At 42.0% G+C, this 17,907-nt stretch overlaps 1 protein-coding gene across 3 annotated transcripts; it reads right to left on the bottom strand.

The window, feature by feature from the left end:
• Positions 1 to 146: 146 nt before the first annotated feature.
• On the bottom strand, positions 147 to 17,458 carry tmem198b (transmembrane protein 198b). Of its 3 annotated transcripts, XM_065951909.1 has the most exons (6): positions 17,062 to 17,458; positions 12,343 to 12,531; positions 3,582 to 3,865; positions 2,877 to 3,458; positions 2,602 to 2,801; positions 147 to 2,388 (listed from the first exon to the last, which is right to left on the bottom strand). In XM_065951909.1, exons 3-6 carry the CDS (start codon positions 3,736 to 3,738, stop codon positions 2,236 to 2,238), a joined length of 1,092 nt encoding a protein of 363 aa, XP_065807981.1. In that variant the 5' UTR covers positions 3,739 to 3,865; positions 12,343 to 12,531; positions 17,062 to 17,458; the 3' UTR covers positions 147 to 2,235. The 3 variants fall into 3 exon arrangements, with proteins under 3 accessions (XP_065807981.1, XP_020503897.1, XP_020503896.1); XM_020648241.3 differs by lacking the exon at positions 12,343 to 12,531 and having other exon boundaries at positions 17,062 to 17,457; XM_020648240.3 differs by lacking the exons at positions 12,343 to 12,531; positions 17,062 to 17,458 and adding an exon at positions 11,382 to 11,520.
• Positions 17,459 to 17,907: the final 449 nt, after the last annotated feature.

Below are 17,907 nucleotides of genomic sequence, written 5' to 3'. Positions count from 1 at the left end.
AGAGAAGAAGAGGGGGCTTGTTTTCAGGAAAGGTAATCCCGTCTGACTTTCAAATATTATTTGCTAATAAAAGTGAAGTGGATTTCATGTTCCAGCTGATTGATGTTTAAATGTCCTTGAGCTTAAAGACGACTCAGACGCATTGATCGTATACAGGCCCATAGGAACACATGCTTTAATAATCATAGTCATAATTCAATTTTAAAAAAGCATGGAGTTACCGGCCTACAGTGATGACATTGCACTCTCCTTTACAGAGCGGATCTAGAAATAAATAAATCAGTAAATAAATACATCCCACAGGAAAAGAACATTTCTCAATTAAATTAGATTTCTAAGAAATGAAAAAAAGAAATGAATAAAAGTAACAAAAAAGTTAGTAAGTGCTGTGTTTTATGTACAAATTTCACATTGATGCACATCATGGGGAGTTCAGTGGAGGCTTAAACGAAGCCACAAAGGGTGGGGGGGGGGGCAGACGCACGGAGGGGTGAATTCATGCATTTCTGTTTCCCAGAGATGAATCTTAAAAAAGAACCATACACATCCCCTCCATCCCACCACATTTGCTTGTGTTTCCTTTAAAAAGGTCAAAGATAACAAAGTATTCACATTTTCACTGGTGACAAAAACGTTATATTGTCCCAAATAAAGAAAATCAATGCACATGTTGGAAGGATTAGTCGGTCTAAGTACAAGTCGGTATGGCCACTAGTCCACATTTATCATTCACACCCTCTGAGCCTCATTTACACTAGCATCTCAGCCTGAACCATTTGCATTTTCTCCCTCGAAGTCACATTTTCTAATCAACATATAATTATCTTTCAAATTGTGAGATTTGAGCCTACACAAAGGTCGCCATCCTGTATATGATTTTTGGCTTTCACTTGCTTCCACTTGATTTTAAAAATTGATTGTTGTGGGAACTTTGATTTCCTTAAAGCATAAAACAGAGCCAACTCAATTCATTCAAGGAAGGAGTTAAATATGTGTTATAGCTTTGCTTATGGAATGTAAATAATCTTGTTAAGGGTGAACATTTTGCACTTCAGGGATAAAATTCAGGTTGTAAAAAGTAATATAGGATTTCTCTTAATCTCTTTCTGTATGTGTCATGTGAAATCTTAGCTGAGTGCCAGTGTAAATACGGCTTTCTTGTTGTCAGCTTAACGTAAATCCTCCTCAAAAATCCAGGCATCTGTGATGACAACAAGCTGACAACTCATTTTTTTACCCTGCATATTGTAGCTCAATGGCTACCCCCTTGAGAAATCCTTCTGTGATCACATTTAATGCAAAAACCAGCCACTGAAGGGGGATCTGCCAGTAATCCCCCTCCCTTTGCTGAATGGTACAGTCCATAGAGGGGAAAGGCACCCGTTAAAAACAGATTCCCTAGCCAACATGGAGCAGTTTATGCTTGAGGAAGTGCATCGTCCAGCACCATTGGTGAAGAAGGGTTTCTCTAAACAACATTAGAGACAACTCCCTTCTTTCGAGGAAAAGTTTTGTTGTTCAGATGGCACAGAGAGCAAATAAAAAGATCCCAGTTTTCATAAAAGGGCCCTTACTTCCATTTATAGATGATCTCTGCTGGACATCTCAGATCCCTACGGGCTGAGGAATAAGTTGCTTCTGCAGCATCAGTTGAAAAACGACCACAGTGGTGGAGACAGCACGCTGGACTAGGGCAAAGTTGTATTTAGATTTTTCATACAATGCCTGTGTTTTAACCTGAGGCGTGTTTGCACTGAAACTGCGATCCCTGATCGGTTTGAATTAAGCCGGTGACATACAGACCGGGGCCGGGTACAGCAGGCTGCTCTAGGTTTTTACGTCAACCCTTAAGACTGTAGCGGCTGTTCATGTTTGTCTAAGTGCATGCAAGCAAGTGTGCATTTTGATCTACTGAGAGTCAGTGAAAAGAGGTAAACGAAACCTCTGCACCACACTGAAGACTCCAGCAGGAAGCCACAAAGAGAGACCCAAATATATTTACTTAAGACTAAAATAAACTTTTGCATTTTGGGTAAATCCAGCCATTAATACGTTTTCTTCCTCTTAAGGGTGTGGCTAAACCCAGATAATGTTTAAACCAAGAATCACTGCATTGAAACCCAGTGGTGGTTTGTTTGAACACAGGTGTGATTTCACCCACACGGGGTTGTGATTGTAGTCACGTGTCTCCCTTTTCAAGTGGTGTGTTCAGGCCTCTTGGAGTGGAAGGAGTGGTCAGATCCGTAGTGAAGGTCCTGCAGCTCCAGTGAGGGGTGCTGAAGAGCCGCAGTCATAGCCAACATCCACCACGGTGTGAGGTCCTCCAACCAGCCGGCTGGGGAAGGGCTGACCCTGCACCTGCCGTTCTCTGAAACTCTGGATGTAGCTCTGGATGTGCAAAGAGAAAGACAACACAACAGAATTACAAAACAACAGGCAAGAAGCAATGCAGGATTAATGAAGGCAGCATGAAAAAAAGATTCTGAACTCAAGAGAAAGTGCCATAATAAGGAAAAACTAAAAACAATGCTAAAAAAAAGGATGATAGCCAGCAGCAAACAAAAAAATATCTGACAAAAAGAAAATATCAAGGCCCCTCACTGGCGAGAGGACATCTGTGTCGTAGCGACGAATTGGGTTGGGTTTGCGTCGGTAGGCGGGCTCAACGTGTAGCTGTTTGGCCTGGTTGTGGGACGAGGAGGAGCCCTGCTGCTGCTGCTTCTTCTTCTTCTTACGATGGCGGTCGTCCCGTTGACGAATCCTCATCACCTGCATCCTCCTCTGCTGCCGGCTGATGATGACTGTGGAGGAAAGAGGGAGGTCAGTAAGTACACACACTTAGTTTCTATTTTTTAAACATGAACAGTTTTCCTCACCCTTAGTATGTGAGTATCCCTCAGCTGTCACCTTCCATTGGATTATGACACCCAGCAGGGTGAGTGCAGGCCACACCCCCAGCACCACCCATGTTATCCAGCAAACAGGCTTTCCAGGTGCGGCTTTTATTCGCTCATACATGTACAGCACGAGGGCAAAGAGCTCCACAAAGTAGTCCACTGCCACAGTGATGACTGCAGCACCAAACATAGCTGTGGACACTGTGGTGAAGAGGCGCTGCCACTGCAGGGTGAGCACGGCAAACAGCATGCCCAAGCCAAGCAGCACGCCCAGGGGCACCCAGACGGAGCGTGGCGGGCTGTCGGACAGCTCCTCCATTCCCACCAAGGTGGCCACAGCCACCAGCAGGCCCAGCAGCAGGCCTACCATAAACAGGCCAACGCTGCGAACCAGCATGGTGACCAGGCCACAGAGCGTGCCGATGCCAAGGCCGATGCCCACTGAGGCCTCCACGCTCAGCTGGGTGTCCAGAACGCGCTCCTTGTAGCAGAGCATGAAGATGACGACAGAGCCAAACATCAGGCCTGTCAGAAACATCACAGCTTTGAAGCAGCGATAGCCTGAAGTCAGAAGAAGAAACCTCATTACAGGAACGGTAAAATTAAGAAATGAAACCACAGCAGCATAACTGTATGGTCAGATTTTGAAAATACACTAAAAAGTGCAAAAAGCTTCAGACCCACCGAAGAAGCAGTAAATAATGCCGAAGAGACAGCACATGGAGCAGACCACAGAGGGAACCACCTTGTAGCGGCCAACAGAGTCCCCGCAGCCATCCAGTCGCTCAGGACTTAGCTCCTGGTCAGGATGGGCCAGCATCGTATCCAGGGTGGTCGCCATGGTGACCAGGATGCCAGAGATGGATGGATAGAGGAGGTGGAGAGAGGAGGTGGAGGATGAGAGGAGATCAGGTGGGAGGCGAGGGAGAGGGGAGGTTATGGGGCACCACCCAGCCGCATATTTTCTCCTGTGGAAAGAAGGGAGGAAAATATAAAAAAAAAAATGGCAACTGGAAGATCTGAAGGAAAAGATGAAAACCATCTTAATCATCAGACTGCTGAATGTTCATTCATGCAACTCCATGAAAACGTTTCATAGTCACCACTGATTGCTCCAAAAATCAATGCTCTGAAAATAATTGTGTCGTTAAAATCTCTGGATGCTACAAAAATTGCCTTTACTGTTCGGCATCACTCTTACAACTGATGATATTATTTGAAACATACTTTAACATTTTGGCAGCGTAGTGCTTAAAATTCAAACAGCTTAACCATGAAAAAGCAGCAGCATGATCCAAATGATGAACAACCCTGCCAGGAACAAAAAAAAAAAAACCTGTTACACTATTAATAAAGTGGCTTAGAGTAAAATCATTTTGTTTGGAGTCCACACACACACACACACACACACACACACACACACACACTCAGAGTTTGGCATCCCGACAGTGGAAACAGAGGATAATAATAACCCAGATAACAGCAGGTGTTTGAGATGGGTGGACGAGGGCAATCAAAGCAGCTTTCTCTCTCTGTGTTTCATTCAGGAGACACTTAAAGGGAACGATAAGTCACATAGTTCACAAAACAAACATTTTTCTCTCTTCTCAGTCATAATTACGCCTTCAGTCCCAACTCCCATTATTAACTAGATGAAAATATTATTAATTCAGACAGGAGCTTTCTTCTTTATTAGTAATTTTCTTTCTTTCCTGGGTCCTTGAGTTACCTTCCTTGAGTTTTGTAAAGCTTCCTCAGCTCTCAGCATGTAGAAAATAATTTACCTACCTACCATACCTGAAAACTAAAGCGTGCCTTATCTGCAATTCAGATTTCTTCTATCCACTCATCTATCTCTTAATTCATTTATCTATAATATCTTTTTTTGTTTTATTTCACTTCCCTGTACATCTTTAACCCATTTTAAGTGTCTTCATCTCTTTCTATAAGTAAGATCTGAAATAATTCAGAAGGTCTCTGAAGTCTGCAGTTTCTGAATAACGTCCATTTAGTCATCATCTTTTGTCTTGAAGCTACATCGGCTCTCACTGTCGACACAGTTCCTTGCATATTCTCTATCTTAAAAGAGCCTTTTAAGCCCAGACCTGTTTGAATACTTTCTGTTGTATAAATTAACTGCACCCCTCAGTCTTTATGTCCTACGTTTCCTCAGCTCTCTCACACAATAAAGCCCTCCTTTCCTTTTTGTTTACATTCCTGTTAACTCATCCGTAACCTCCTTTGTAACCAGCACTTTGTAAATAAATGTGTCTGGATTTACCCCGTCTTTGTGTCTCCTCTTGTTTGTGTGTTTTCTTTGTTTACGTCTGCTGCACCTACATCTGTCAGAGAACTGCAGCGGCACTGTGTTTCCTGACGTGCCAGCTAAATCTCTCCTTGTTTCACCCCGTTTACTTCTGCCTTCATCTTTCAAATCTGTGTTTCCCTGCTGTCCTCCTTCAAATCCTCCCTAACTTCTCCTCAGTCTGTTTCACTCAGGTTAACCAAACCACAATGTAGATGTAGTGCTACTATAAAAGTACCCACATAGACAGTGCATGAGTATGGTTTCTACTCAAAAAGACACTGATGTATGCATGCATACAGATACTGAGCAAAGTCTGATAAAGATGTATGTATACTATATACAGTTTGTGTACTACAGTGAACAATAAAGTACTGTTCAATACAGAAGAGTAAAAATTATAATACTGTCAAAAGTGCAGAAAAAGGTCAAAGAAAACCTAAAAGAAAACAGAATACAAATGCAACAATGGAGAAGGTTGCTAACTTTACTATTTCACCTCCTTCCCTCGCCTCCTCCCTCCTCCCTACGGCTGTTTTTGCTCTCTCCATCTCGGGGTGAGCTCAGTTCAGTCTGACTGTGTAGGGTTTCTGGGTCAAAGTTGCTTATGCAACTCTCGTCTGGGGAACTTTGCTTGGATATTCATGAGCTCTCCCATCCCTCGCTCCGTCTTATCCCCTCTTTAATTCTCTCTTCCTTTGTTTCCTTTTCTCACACATCCTACTGAATCTTCCTTCGCTGATGCCTTTGCTCTACTTTATTCCCCTTCCTACCTCACCCGTCACTCACTTTACTCCCCCTGTCTCTTGTTACATTTCTCCCAGAGGATTGAGTCATGGAGAGGTGAATCATAATGATTGTTTGTGTCATGAACAGAGCCTGGAACTGGTCCGACAAGTTTTACAATTTCAGAGGAAAGCAGGCAAAAAGATCGAGTACTAAATCTTAACTTAAGTTTTTTTGTGTGACCTTTGCCTCGGATGTGTCACAACTTCCTGCAATAAAGGTTAAGATATTTGTTATAGAATTGAGTCTGGACTAGTTGAGCTTGGCATATAGACTGCAAAAAGGAGGAAACAGCTTTCATGACTCTGAAATATGCAAACTAACAACACCAATGTACTTATTAACATGCTCTATCTTGTTTGTTTAATAACTACACAAACAGAAATGTGATGCAACAATAAGCAAATTCAGGAGTTGATCTGAAATATGACAACAACTTCTTCCCTGATAAACATCATTCTTAAGTCACTGGAAAATTCTTCTTTATCCATTCACATGCAGATATTTGTTGTATGCTTTTAATTTTGTCAAATTCTAAAATTGTTATTTTCTATTAAAAAAAACTTTCCTCACATGCAAATCATGGCGTTTCTAAGCAGCTCAACTTCACGCAGCAGGAGGAACTTTAAAGTTGTAAGCACAGCCATTCAACACACAGAGAAATTGGCAACTTTTGTCTTGCAAAAGTGCTGACTGCTTTGAGCCAGAAGACAATAGCAAGTGAAATGAGGAAATTTGACTTTGCTGCAGACAAATGACTGAGGTTATGGAAAACTATGTAAACTGTACTGTGCGTGTTTGAGGCAGAATCATTTGCATTAGAATGGAGCCATAAAAAAAACAGTGAGTTGGAAGAGGCTGATAAATAGCTCAAAAAATGACTTTACACCCACATTCAGAAGCACTCACAATACTCAAACACACGTAGATACACACACTCACTGAACACATATTCTTTCCACATTTTTATCCCCATTTTCATCAAAACATGTCGTATTAATAATCATCTCTCAGAAGAAGATTACCAGGTCGTGGCCGAGTGCACCCGTGTGTGTTTGTGTGTGTGTTAAGGCCTTAAGCCATTTTGTCCTGCAGATCAAAACGTGCAGTTTTTATGTTTGCAGACTGGAAAAAAAACCCCTCAGAGATAAAAAATAAAAAAAAGCACAGAGACAAAAAAAGGGACGGAAGAGCTTCTTCTTCTACTGTCCTGATCAGCTGCAGGAACAAAAACAACAACATAGCTCTTCTCCTCCCGACCTGCTTCCTGTCTGTTGCCATGACTACAAAGGGATGCTGACAGACAGCCGGCAGTTGGCTCATGTCCAAAGCCTGACCAATGAAAGCGCAGCTTAAATTCCCATAGCAACAGCCTGAGAGCCAATCAATGGCCTTGTCTGTTTCCTCTGAATGCGTTCATACATGTGTTTGTGTGTGTGTGTGTGTTATTCCACAATATAATATTACATTTTACCATACAAACGCACACAAATATCCTCATCATTACACCAAATCAGCCTGTTTTAAAAAAAAAAACATTAGCAGCATGACATTTAAAGTCTGCAAGTAATTTATGAAAACTGTTTTCATCATAAATTGATTACATTTGAATATAAAATAATTATGTGTGAAGGTTTTTGAGACTATAAGTTAGCAGATAGATTGTTGTATTAAATAGATATTTTTCTGTCTTTTGTTTAAGTATTGTGTTTAAAAAGGTCAAGAAACAGACTGCTACAAATTAATTACGGGTTTCAAAGAAGCAGGTTAAGCAAACTAAACAACTGAAGCATCATACATTTAAGGGCTGGAGACCTTTGTTGCATATTGTTCCCTATCCCCTCTGTCTCCTCTCATTTCCTTTCCATGACACCCTTATCCAAAATGAAAAGTTATTTATAGTGAATCTGTCGAAGGAGCCTGATGCAAAAACTTATGATTGCAGCCACTTTCTCTAACTTTTCTTCTGCAGTGTCTGTCAAATTTAGTCTGAAGGCTTTTGATATTTTGAATTTGGTGCAAAGACTGTTATCGTTGGAATGAATAAAATAGGTTTCCAATTAACCTTTCTATTGCATAGAGTGCAGACGGATCACTAAGCTGCGTGTGCTCACTGACAATGAAGTGAAAAAAAACAACTAAAATCTCTACCCTGCACAAAAAAACCCTAACACAGTGATTAATGTGGTCAAAGTGAAAGTTTCACTTGGTTCAAAAACAGTTAGCGGATCAGTCAGTCAGACCAGGACACACTGACACAGATGTGCAGGCGTTTCCCGTGATGACATCATCAGTCTGAACTCGATGGCTGTGGCAGCTGAAAACAAGATGAGGCCTTTTCATGAATAAAGAAACAACGTCTATTAATACCCAGACAGGATGAAAACCACATGCTGCATCAGGTCTGACCTAAATGTTCAAGTCTACGACACAGCTCAGCTCCCTTTGTTTAACAGATATGTCTCCGCATGAATGAAGCAGTGTTAGTTTTATTGCATGTTGCATAACATTCTGAACAGTGACAACCCAGTTCAACAAAAATGATGCGATATTACATTTATTCCTTGTCATTATGTCAAAAGCATTTGTGTATTTGTGTATGTGTTCTTGTTTACATGGAGAGCATGGCGTGTTCTGAAATGTAAACAAGGTTGATGCCTTCAAGTGCTTGCAGGAAATTCTGACAATGAAGTTTTATTTGTCAAGATGGATTTGTGATCTATGTCATAATACAATGAAATCCAAAACATCTCAACTAAAGGGCAACACTTACACACAGCATATCTCACACATTAAATGCACCCACTAGTGTCCTTTTTTATGACCACAAAGCCAGTGTCAAGATTCCCCACATCATCATCATCATCCTGCAGCTCAGTGTTGATGCACGATGCAAAAAGTAAATAAATCATCATCAACTACTTTGAAGACATCTCAAAATCAGCTTGGCTTGGCCCAGAACGCTACATAAAACCGTACTGAAGTTTCATCAATCTAAAGTGGTGAAGCTTTGCTCAGAGCAGATTGCTAACATGGAAAGAAAGTACATTTGTAGTTGAAATTGTACAAATGAACAAAGACAGATCCCAGACAGGAAGAGTCCAATGCTGTAAAAGAAGCCCATATCTGTACTTGAAACAATTTCTGCCTCTGTGATCATGTCTTACATGATTCTAAAAAACTTTTCTTTCACTACATATGCAGACACTGATTCATTTTGCATTCATGCATCTTAATGTGCTTTGTGCCAGACAGAGAACATCTGCAGAGGTGAAACTTTTATGAAGCTGTTCAGTTTATTTAAATACACTCTGTGTGTTTGATGGCATTTTCACTTTGTTTTTTTGTCACCTCGATGACTTCTGAGCATCACATTTTAGCTTCTGTCTCTTGATGATTCTCCCGACACGCTCAGCGTTTTCTCTAAAACACTAATTTCAGCTTCTGCTCTGAGCACAGAGGGCTGCGTAGGTTTTATAACTCTGACTCATACAATCTGTTCATGATGTATTTTTTTTATTTGTTCCAAATTCTCCTCCCCTTTAGGTTTGCTGCTAGTTGCTTTTTGAAGTGTCAAAGAAAACGTATTCATCAAAAAGACGTCAGACATGCTGTTTTCACTTAATTACTGAAAATCCTTTCAGTTTCATTTTTTCTGCACAAAAACAAGCCATTTAAGTTTACAAAGCAATGCTTATATGTGCAAAATCAATCCAGAGAGAGAGAGAGAGAGAGAGAGAGGGGGAGAGGGAGAGTTCACTGACACCCAGCTGTGTTAATCTAGTCAGGCTAGGGATGGACTGTTTGATGTTGTGTGAAGCTCTCATCAGTCGGTCAGCTCTAACCAATAAGAAGACAGAAACTCAAGTGACTTTATTAACCGGCGTGTGGACAGCCATATGTTTACTACATTCAGCCATGTCATTCTGCTTGCATTACTCTGATTTAACAAACAGTGGAAAGTGTAAAACATGTTGTCTTCTGATGTGCTGTGTTGTTTTAACCGATCCTTGAGTCTGTAATAAACTTTGAATTGAATTAGCATAATGCAATGAGTGCCTGTCTCATCTGTTGATGTGTCACACAACAGATTTACTCCAACATGAAAACGACAACAACTAACAAATGTGACACATCACGTGTGTCACAGCCGTGACTGATGGTGAAGCCTCGATAACGCTGAGTAGGAGTAAGGTGAAACATGCGAGCAGCAGTGTGACTGATACTGGCCCTGCTGCTGTGTGAAGATCCAGCTGTGCCAAAAAATCATAGATCCAACTTCCTGTTCAAAAACAGAACTCTGTATAATATCAGAAAGAAATACCAAAGAAAGATTCAGGAAGTAGAAAAGAGAGCAGTAAGATGGATTGAAATATGATCAATGCAAAAGGTCGACATTAACTTCTGAACTGTGGCAGAGAAAAAACAAAAAGTCCGCTCAAATAAAACATAAGCAAAGCTACACTACCTGGCACAAACAGCCGTCACCTTTAACTGTTCATATAGATGTCTGCAAACAATCCCAATATATAACTACAGCATTCCCACGCAACACTGTAACCTCCAACCTCTCGCTCTTAAACTAAAACCACCACAAACAGAAAGCAACTTTGTCTCCATGCAAGGCAGCAGGATATCTCAGCAGATGTCCTCCTGATACTCTGTTTCATCTGATGGGGCAAAACACACTGGGCATGAGAAGAAGTGGTGAAAGATGAAGGAGTAAATGGAGCTAAAGTGAAAGAGATGAGGAAAAAAAGAACCCCAGAGGCTTTCCCATCATGTTGTATTACATAACCGCCTCATGATGCATTGCTCACTACACACCAGCTCCTTCCCAAACCTTTTGAAACTGGCAGCAATTCCCATGGATTAAAACAACGACGAATAAACCTCCATGTGTGAAGAGAGACATTTCTGTGCAGGTGCAGCATGGGGGGAAAAACTAAAGCTGCACAGGGAACTGGAAAACAATCTATTCATATTGACAAAAACACAAGGGCTGGTTTAACACTTCAAGGAAACAGCAGAAGACATCAGAGGGTGAGGAAACAGGCAGTCAATTGATTTTGTTAAGGAACATTATTTGTACCTTTCTTTTTTTGGAATAAGATTAATGGATAATGTCATCTTTGAAAATAATGTCACAATTTTTTGTCACAATTTTGATGAATAAACTCCTAGAGATCACTGATCTTGACTACAGACGTTTGTGTATCATCTGGATCAAATTTAACTGATGCTCATGATCAGGAAATATAACCAATACTCAGGCCTACATCCAGAGTCACACTTTACACTGCCACTGCGTCTTAGAGACTCAGGGACCAAAACAAACTGATCGCAAGTCCATACGACTTAAAGTGAAATATTCCACTCTCTCCATCACTGACCTTAGAAATGAGCCGGTCTGACCGAGGCTGCAACATGTCCTCATCCAAAACCTCTCCTCCCTCAATAACTGTGTCTGAATGACAGAAGCTTAATGAGAAAATGAGCCCGAGCACATGATGCAGACAGACCTCTCTCTGTCTCCCAGTGTTGTTCATGAGCCATCCAAGGTAACAGGCTGGTGGGAGAGCTGCCAGAGCCAGGCCTGCTCATGACGAGCCCCGAGCGAGCTGCCAGCGTCCCACCGCTCGCAGAGGAAGGCCGAGTGTGTCACAGACTACATGTCAGCTTCCGGGAAAGAGAGGCTGTTGTCGTCAATGGCTCTGCAGTTAACCTGGCATACAAACAACCATCTCCTGCACATGTCAATCAATACTGGCTGGGGTTACAGTGGAAACGTGACCGTGTCAAGGGGCACACGTGGTCGGCGGAAGCAGGAGGATTGTGTGCATGTGTGTGTGTGTGTGTTTGATCACATGTCTGAGTCAAACAGATACACTGAGGAAAGGCCGATCAGACAGGTCAGAACATGACATGACTCAACAGCTCCAAGACGACGCTCAAAACCCGACAGAGGAGTTCTGCTTTCCAGGAAATTATGGAAAACACAAAAGGAAGATACATTTTCATGTCCTCACTAGAATGGATGAATCAATTTCTTGTTGGGTTTATAAAGGTTGCTGCCTTTTTTGTCATTTACAACAGAAAATCAGAGTCAATGGGTTTTGTACTGTTCCTGACCAAAGAAGCAAAGACTTCAATCCAAATTGATCACAAAAATAATTGTCAGTTGCAGATCTGAAAATCTAGTCAGGGTCAAACTTAAACTAAAGTCATCAGCAAAGAACAAAGTGTAATCACGGTTTTTGTTTTGTGGATCGTGACTCACTTGACTTTTTCAGAACTAGAACATAACGTGATTCGTGCAGATGAATATTATTTACAGCAATCGACGGCTCTCACCCACAAACACCTACACGTCCCCGATAGAATCGTGGCACGACCGCCGGTGTAGAGGGGCCGAGGCGTTCTCACACCTCCTCAGACACTCTGTTCGCAGGTTACGTAAGGCTCAGAGTGAATGGGCTGCTCCAGTTATAAAACCAAATGTAGCAGATGCCATTTCCTCTGATTTGACAGAATGTGGAGAATCTGCTGAGAAAAGGCATCAGAGAGAAGAAGAGAGAGGAAGGAGGGGGAGGAGGGGGAGGAGGAAGAAGAAGACACTGGGGTCTTTGTCCATGACAGACTGTTTTTATCCACACTGACTCCTGATAAAACATGGGCCTTAAGATAAACTATTTTAAGCCATAAAATGCCACAAGAAGAGGTTTAAGAAAAGGTTACCTTGGTATGTGTTTTTGCTTTGATAACTCATTTATATGTCAATGACAGAGGACAATAACCAGCTGTTTTTTTTTTAACTATACATATCTGAGTGGCACTTTTTTTCACACTTCAACCTCTAAGAAGTACTAAAAGTTTATTCATAAGATGACTAAAATGATTTTTTTATTTGTATCTCTTTCCTTACGGGTCAGTTTCTTTGTTTGACCTGCAAGAAGAAGAAAAAAAAGAGCTCTGACAGTTTAATCGTCTTCACTTTGATCAGTCTCTGTTCCATCAGAGCAGCATTGATAATCCTCGTCTCTGTTTGGTCTGCTCGCCGCTGATACAGAGATAATGAGATTCGACTGAATGTTGAGCGGCCGGAGACAAGGTCAGGCAAGTTGTGGATTAACAGCAGGCCTTTTACAATCTCTCAGGGCTGACACTACTGGCCTATCTGTCTCCACTGACGTCTACAGGTTCCTCTCAGGTGACAGCATACCTGCTGCAGCTTGTCTGAGGCTTACAGGAACTAAAAACATAACTGCCAACCTTCTACAATGAGGGCTTCTCTTCTTCACGTCCTCTAAATGCTGCGATTCAGAATGACTGAATAGCTTTAGACCAGCTCACTGTTCCTTCGTCTGCTGCCACCCTGAAGGAGCCGCTCAGGAATATCAATGATGTTTGTTCCCCTGGAGGAGAAACTAAAGGCACGGTTAGAGTTCAGTCTAGCCTTAGACAGAGCTTTCTTTATCTTTAGTTATATTACTTTACATGAAGAACATCTCAGTGATATTTGCAGCTTAGGGAGAGAAAGCAGAAAGCTCTCAAAAACAGACTGATCTCTTCTGCAGCACAAAAAAAAAAACGTGTTTTCAAATGCGTAGTGCATCTTGTTTTATTTCCAGTTCATCCTTCCCAAAGAGCAGACATAATCTTAGAGATTTATTTTGGTCAACTTATAGTCTTGTTGTGTTGGGGGATGGGACATATCTCTCCCTTTCCATCTGTCATAGCATCACTTTGTGTTTTCAATGAATAAAACGGCCTTTTTTCTAAACATAACATCGGTCTGAAACATTTTTTAAATCATATGCAAGAAATGTTTACCTGAACAACAGCAGTTTTCAGAGTTCTGTTGCTTTTAACTATGTGCTAACATGTTTCCTAATTTGTTGCTCTTAAGGAATTAAAGGAAGCTGATCAGTGCCTGACACGTGCAGGAATAACCCATGATGCTCTCTGCTCGCCCTTACATTTCACCTCCAATAGCAGTTTGGCATGTGATCACACAACAGGAGGGTCAATACCTCTCACAGGGTTTCCAAAGTCAGTAGAGCTGCGATCATCAACCTAATTATTTATCTCTTCAATGCTTCAGCAAGAGAGGATAATGAAGCAGCGAGACCGGGGCACCTCTGTGCTCGCAGAATAAACTTTATAAATTATGAATGCACAATTAAGCTGTCCACCAACAACAATTAAGTGTTTCAGGAAAAATTATTAATAAACTCATCAATTATGAAGATCATCTTCAATAGCAAACTTTAATAGCTTCTGTTCAAAGGTACAGTCATGTACAAGGTACACCGCATGATGCAGCGAGGAAAAAAGTGATACTGATTAAAAGCTCATTACAGTCTGAAAATAGAAAATCATTTGTAGGATATTTGCTAAAGTAAAGTATAAAGTTTAAAGACTCAACAACATATAAGACACTTTAGTCTGATGTACAAACAGATAAAAGCCACCTTTGTGAGGAAACTGAAAAACTTCAGAACTTTAGGATTCTGCAGTGTAAGCCGGATTTCTGGACAAACCAATCTGGAAATAAAAAGTGGACGTGTTTCAAACTAAACACCGCATGTTTTACTCCTGCAGAAGTGCAGAGCAGCAGTCCAGACGCTCCTCAGTTTTGCACAGTCTGCCTCCCTGCACCTGTCATCTCCGACAACAAGCTCCCATCCTCTGAACCAACATCTGGCCTCAGCCGCCTGCAGGTCTCTGCTCACTGTGTGAGACTGTACACTCATTAGTTCACGTCTGTCCTGTCATCGCTGTTCGACCCTGAATGCCTCGTAGCAAACTCTGACATGAACTCCATGCTGGTTGCAGATTCTCACACGGCTGCTGATGCTGTTGCAATAAAATCAGAAACGGTAAACAATGGGCAGGCAGCCCAGTAAATCTAACAAGTCATGCTTTCATTAAATAGGACATGTTACAAGTTAGCTGCTTGAAGTTTGAGCTGATACTGGATTTCTACAGATCACAGTGAAGCTGCAGCAGCTTCAGAATAAACTGTGTTCCCTTCACCAGACTCAGACAGACAAGAAAGGTGGGGTGAGGAGAAGGAGGGGAGATGGGGTGAGCGAGGATGCAAGCAGCTCCATGCCGTAGACGTTGACCCACTCCTGGATCTGAAGCGACGCGTTGTGGCATTTTCATTCCTCCAGTGAGGCTGCAGAGCTCGAGCTGTGCCGCCTGACTGCTCTGATAAGGCGGCGTCCTGACACTCAGTGAATACACAAAGAGCTTGCAGGGCCGTCGAAAGTCTGCAGGCTTTTTATCAGACAGCTGCTCTCACTGTTTCATAACTTCAGTCTGTACAGCTCACAACACGTCAGGACTTGTTTTTTTAACATGAAATGTGTCTTTTCATGTTTTTCACGCTGACTTCTCTTCTTCTGCTTCAGTTAGCAATTTCCTACATTACCCATAATGCCTTTAGAGGTCTTCCCGGGAGCATCAATCCAGCTAACTTGCACTGGATTATAGATGAAGGTAAAACAGTAAGCGTCAGAATTCTTCAATCAGACTTCAACCTGGGTTGTTGCTGCAATGCATTCTGGTCTATTTCCTGCACCCATGGGTGTGCAAATGGCTTGATTACCCCTCGCCTGACAGGTTTGTCCCTGTGGCAAAGTTTGTGGCAAACTGCGGCTTCAGAAACAATCTGGGGTTTGAGAGGCAAAGGCAGAGATGTTTCAAATCAAAATCACAACTAAGATGCATGATGGGAAATGTAGGATCTAGTGTTGTTAGGGGACTTTGGTCCAAGAGACTAAAACGGAGGATAGAGTCTCTGCTGCCTCAGTTTTTTCTACTTTTTCTAATCTTTCTCTTTGAGGTCACCTAAAAAAGTAGGCACAGTTCTTCATCCCTCTTCAAAAATAAACTAACATGGTTCATGACCAATCTCAAAAACTATGAAATTGGAACAAGGGAAGCTTTCAGGACATTTCATACAGCTCCACTGGATCATCTGAGGACAAATGCATGTGACCTTAAATCGTCTAAATTTAACCAGGGAGTCATAATCAATCTGACCGACATTATGAAACTAGATAAACACACTTCTAGTTATCTTAATTTAAGTGATGCACCCAGTCTAAAGAGAAAATCAGTATACAGCGAGACTACATTAAAGGCGGAATCCGGCATTATTCTCTCACCAACTTCACATCAAACTAATGAAATAATACAGGTGAACTCAAACTCATCATGCAGAGAGGACCCACGGGTGTCTCCAACCTCGAGAGCTTGTCACAGATCCAGATCCATAACCAGAAATAGACTCACATTAAAAGCCTCACACTCTGAGTTCATCCTGGGCCTTTTAACTGTAGTAACATGTTTCTTTCATTATCAGCCGATGCATGTTATGATAACTTGTTTATGAGTAAATCTGCTGATTACTGATTCATCTGTTGGAGAGAAATATAAACACACCCGAAGAGATTACTGTAAATGTTTCTGTCTGCACACAAAAATCAAACAACAATGTACAGAACAGTGGAAAGATGGAAATTCTCACAGCTGAGCGGCTTACATAGAGAATGTTAATTCCAGATTTGGCAGCAGGGTTTAATGAGCCCAGTTATCCTGCATTACAGGGACATTAAACCACACTGAGTTTAAAACTGGTCCTCAGTTTGTTAAAGAACCTCTACAGAGAGCTCACTCTTCAGATAATGTTACTCGCTCTATCCTGTCAACACATCATCTATTCATCCATCCATCTGCTGTGATGAGCAGCAATTGACTCTGAGTGATGATCGACCCTGATGTAGCCATCCGGGTCACACATCACCGACCTCCATCGCACGCAGCCGGCTGACCTCAATTACATCCACAAACACACCCATGTTGCGTTCAGGAACCCTGGCCTCCCCTCCTGTTGATTTGACATCAGATTCCCCTGTTTCACCCTGTGCCATATACAGGTGTGTGTGTGTGTGTGTGTGTGTGTGTGTGTGTGTGTGTGTGTGTGTGTGTGTGTGTGTGTGTGTGTGTGTGCGTGTGTCTGAGACAAAAGAGACGCACGGTGCGCGTCTATCGGCCACTCACCATCATCCCCGACAGGTTGACGCGTCTCTTCCGCGTTCACATGACGGCAAAATGAGCCTCCTGAGCACGAAACACCGACCATTTTCAACGTCTCCTTCCCCCACCTGCGTGTATTCCCTTCGCTGTGGAGCTCCGTCTCTCCACGGCAGACTGCAGGGCGGTGGATCCCCGACCTGACTAGTCCTCCATGGGGGGGGGACACGTTAAACCCGGGCTAAATGAGCTATTACCCGGGTTACATTCCGCATAAAAAGCAGAAGTGTGTGTGCAAAATGTGAATAAGAAGATGGGCCATCCAGGTTGTGGTCTGGGTGGATGGGTGATGGATGGATGGATGGATGGAGGTTACTGAGCCTCACTGCGCGTCGGAAACAGAAAGTGGCCTCCGCTGTAAAAAATGACGGTTCAGACCTGAGAACGGCTGCATCACGTTTACTGACTCAACTGGGAAAAAACATAGAAGTCAAGACATTCAGCAGCGACTCCCTCTGGCTGATGATTCAAAAAACATCTCAAATATGACTAAATAAATTGACAATACATTTCAATTAATGCCCTCACCTTTTAATCTTTCCTGTAAGACCCTTTAAGAAAGCATATCTGATATCATCTTAACATTTGTAATGAATAGTGTTGGCCTTTTAAGTGCTGGGATGTATCAAACAACTGAATCCTATTGAAGTATAATATTATGGTACTGTAGAGTTTATAACTTTTATGGTACTTTGCAATAACTTCACTACCTTTTTTAATAAAACATATTTTACTTTTACTGCAGAACATGATGTCCATTGTCGTGTTTGTGTAGGTCATTAGATGTGTTTGTTCACCACCTTATTTGCCTCT

Source organism: Labrus bergylta, chromosome 24 (assembly GCF_963930695.1).
Source record: "Labrus bergylta chromosome 24, fLabBer1.1, whole genome shotgun sequence".
In the NCBI taxonomy this organism is placed as follows: Eukaryota; Metazoa; Chordata; class Actinopteri; order Labriformes; family Labridae; genus Labrus; species Labrus bergylta.
This window is presented reverse-complemented; position numbering and strand designations above follow the sequence as displayed.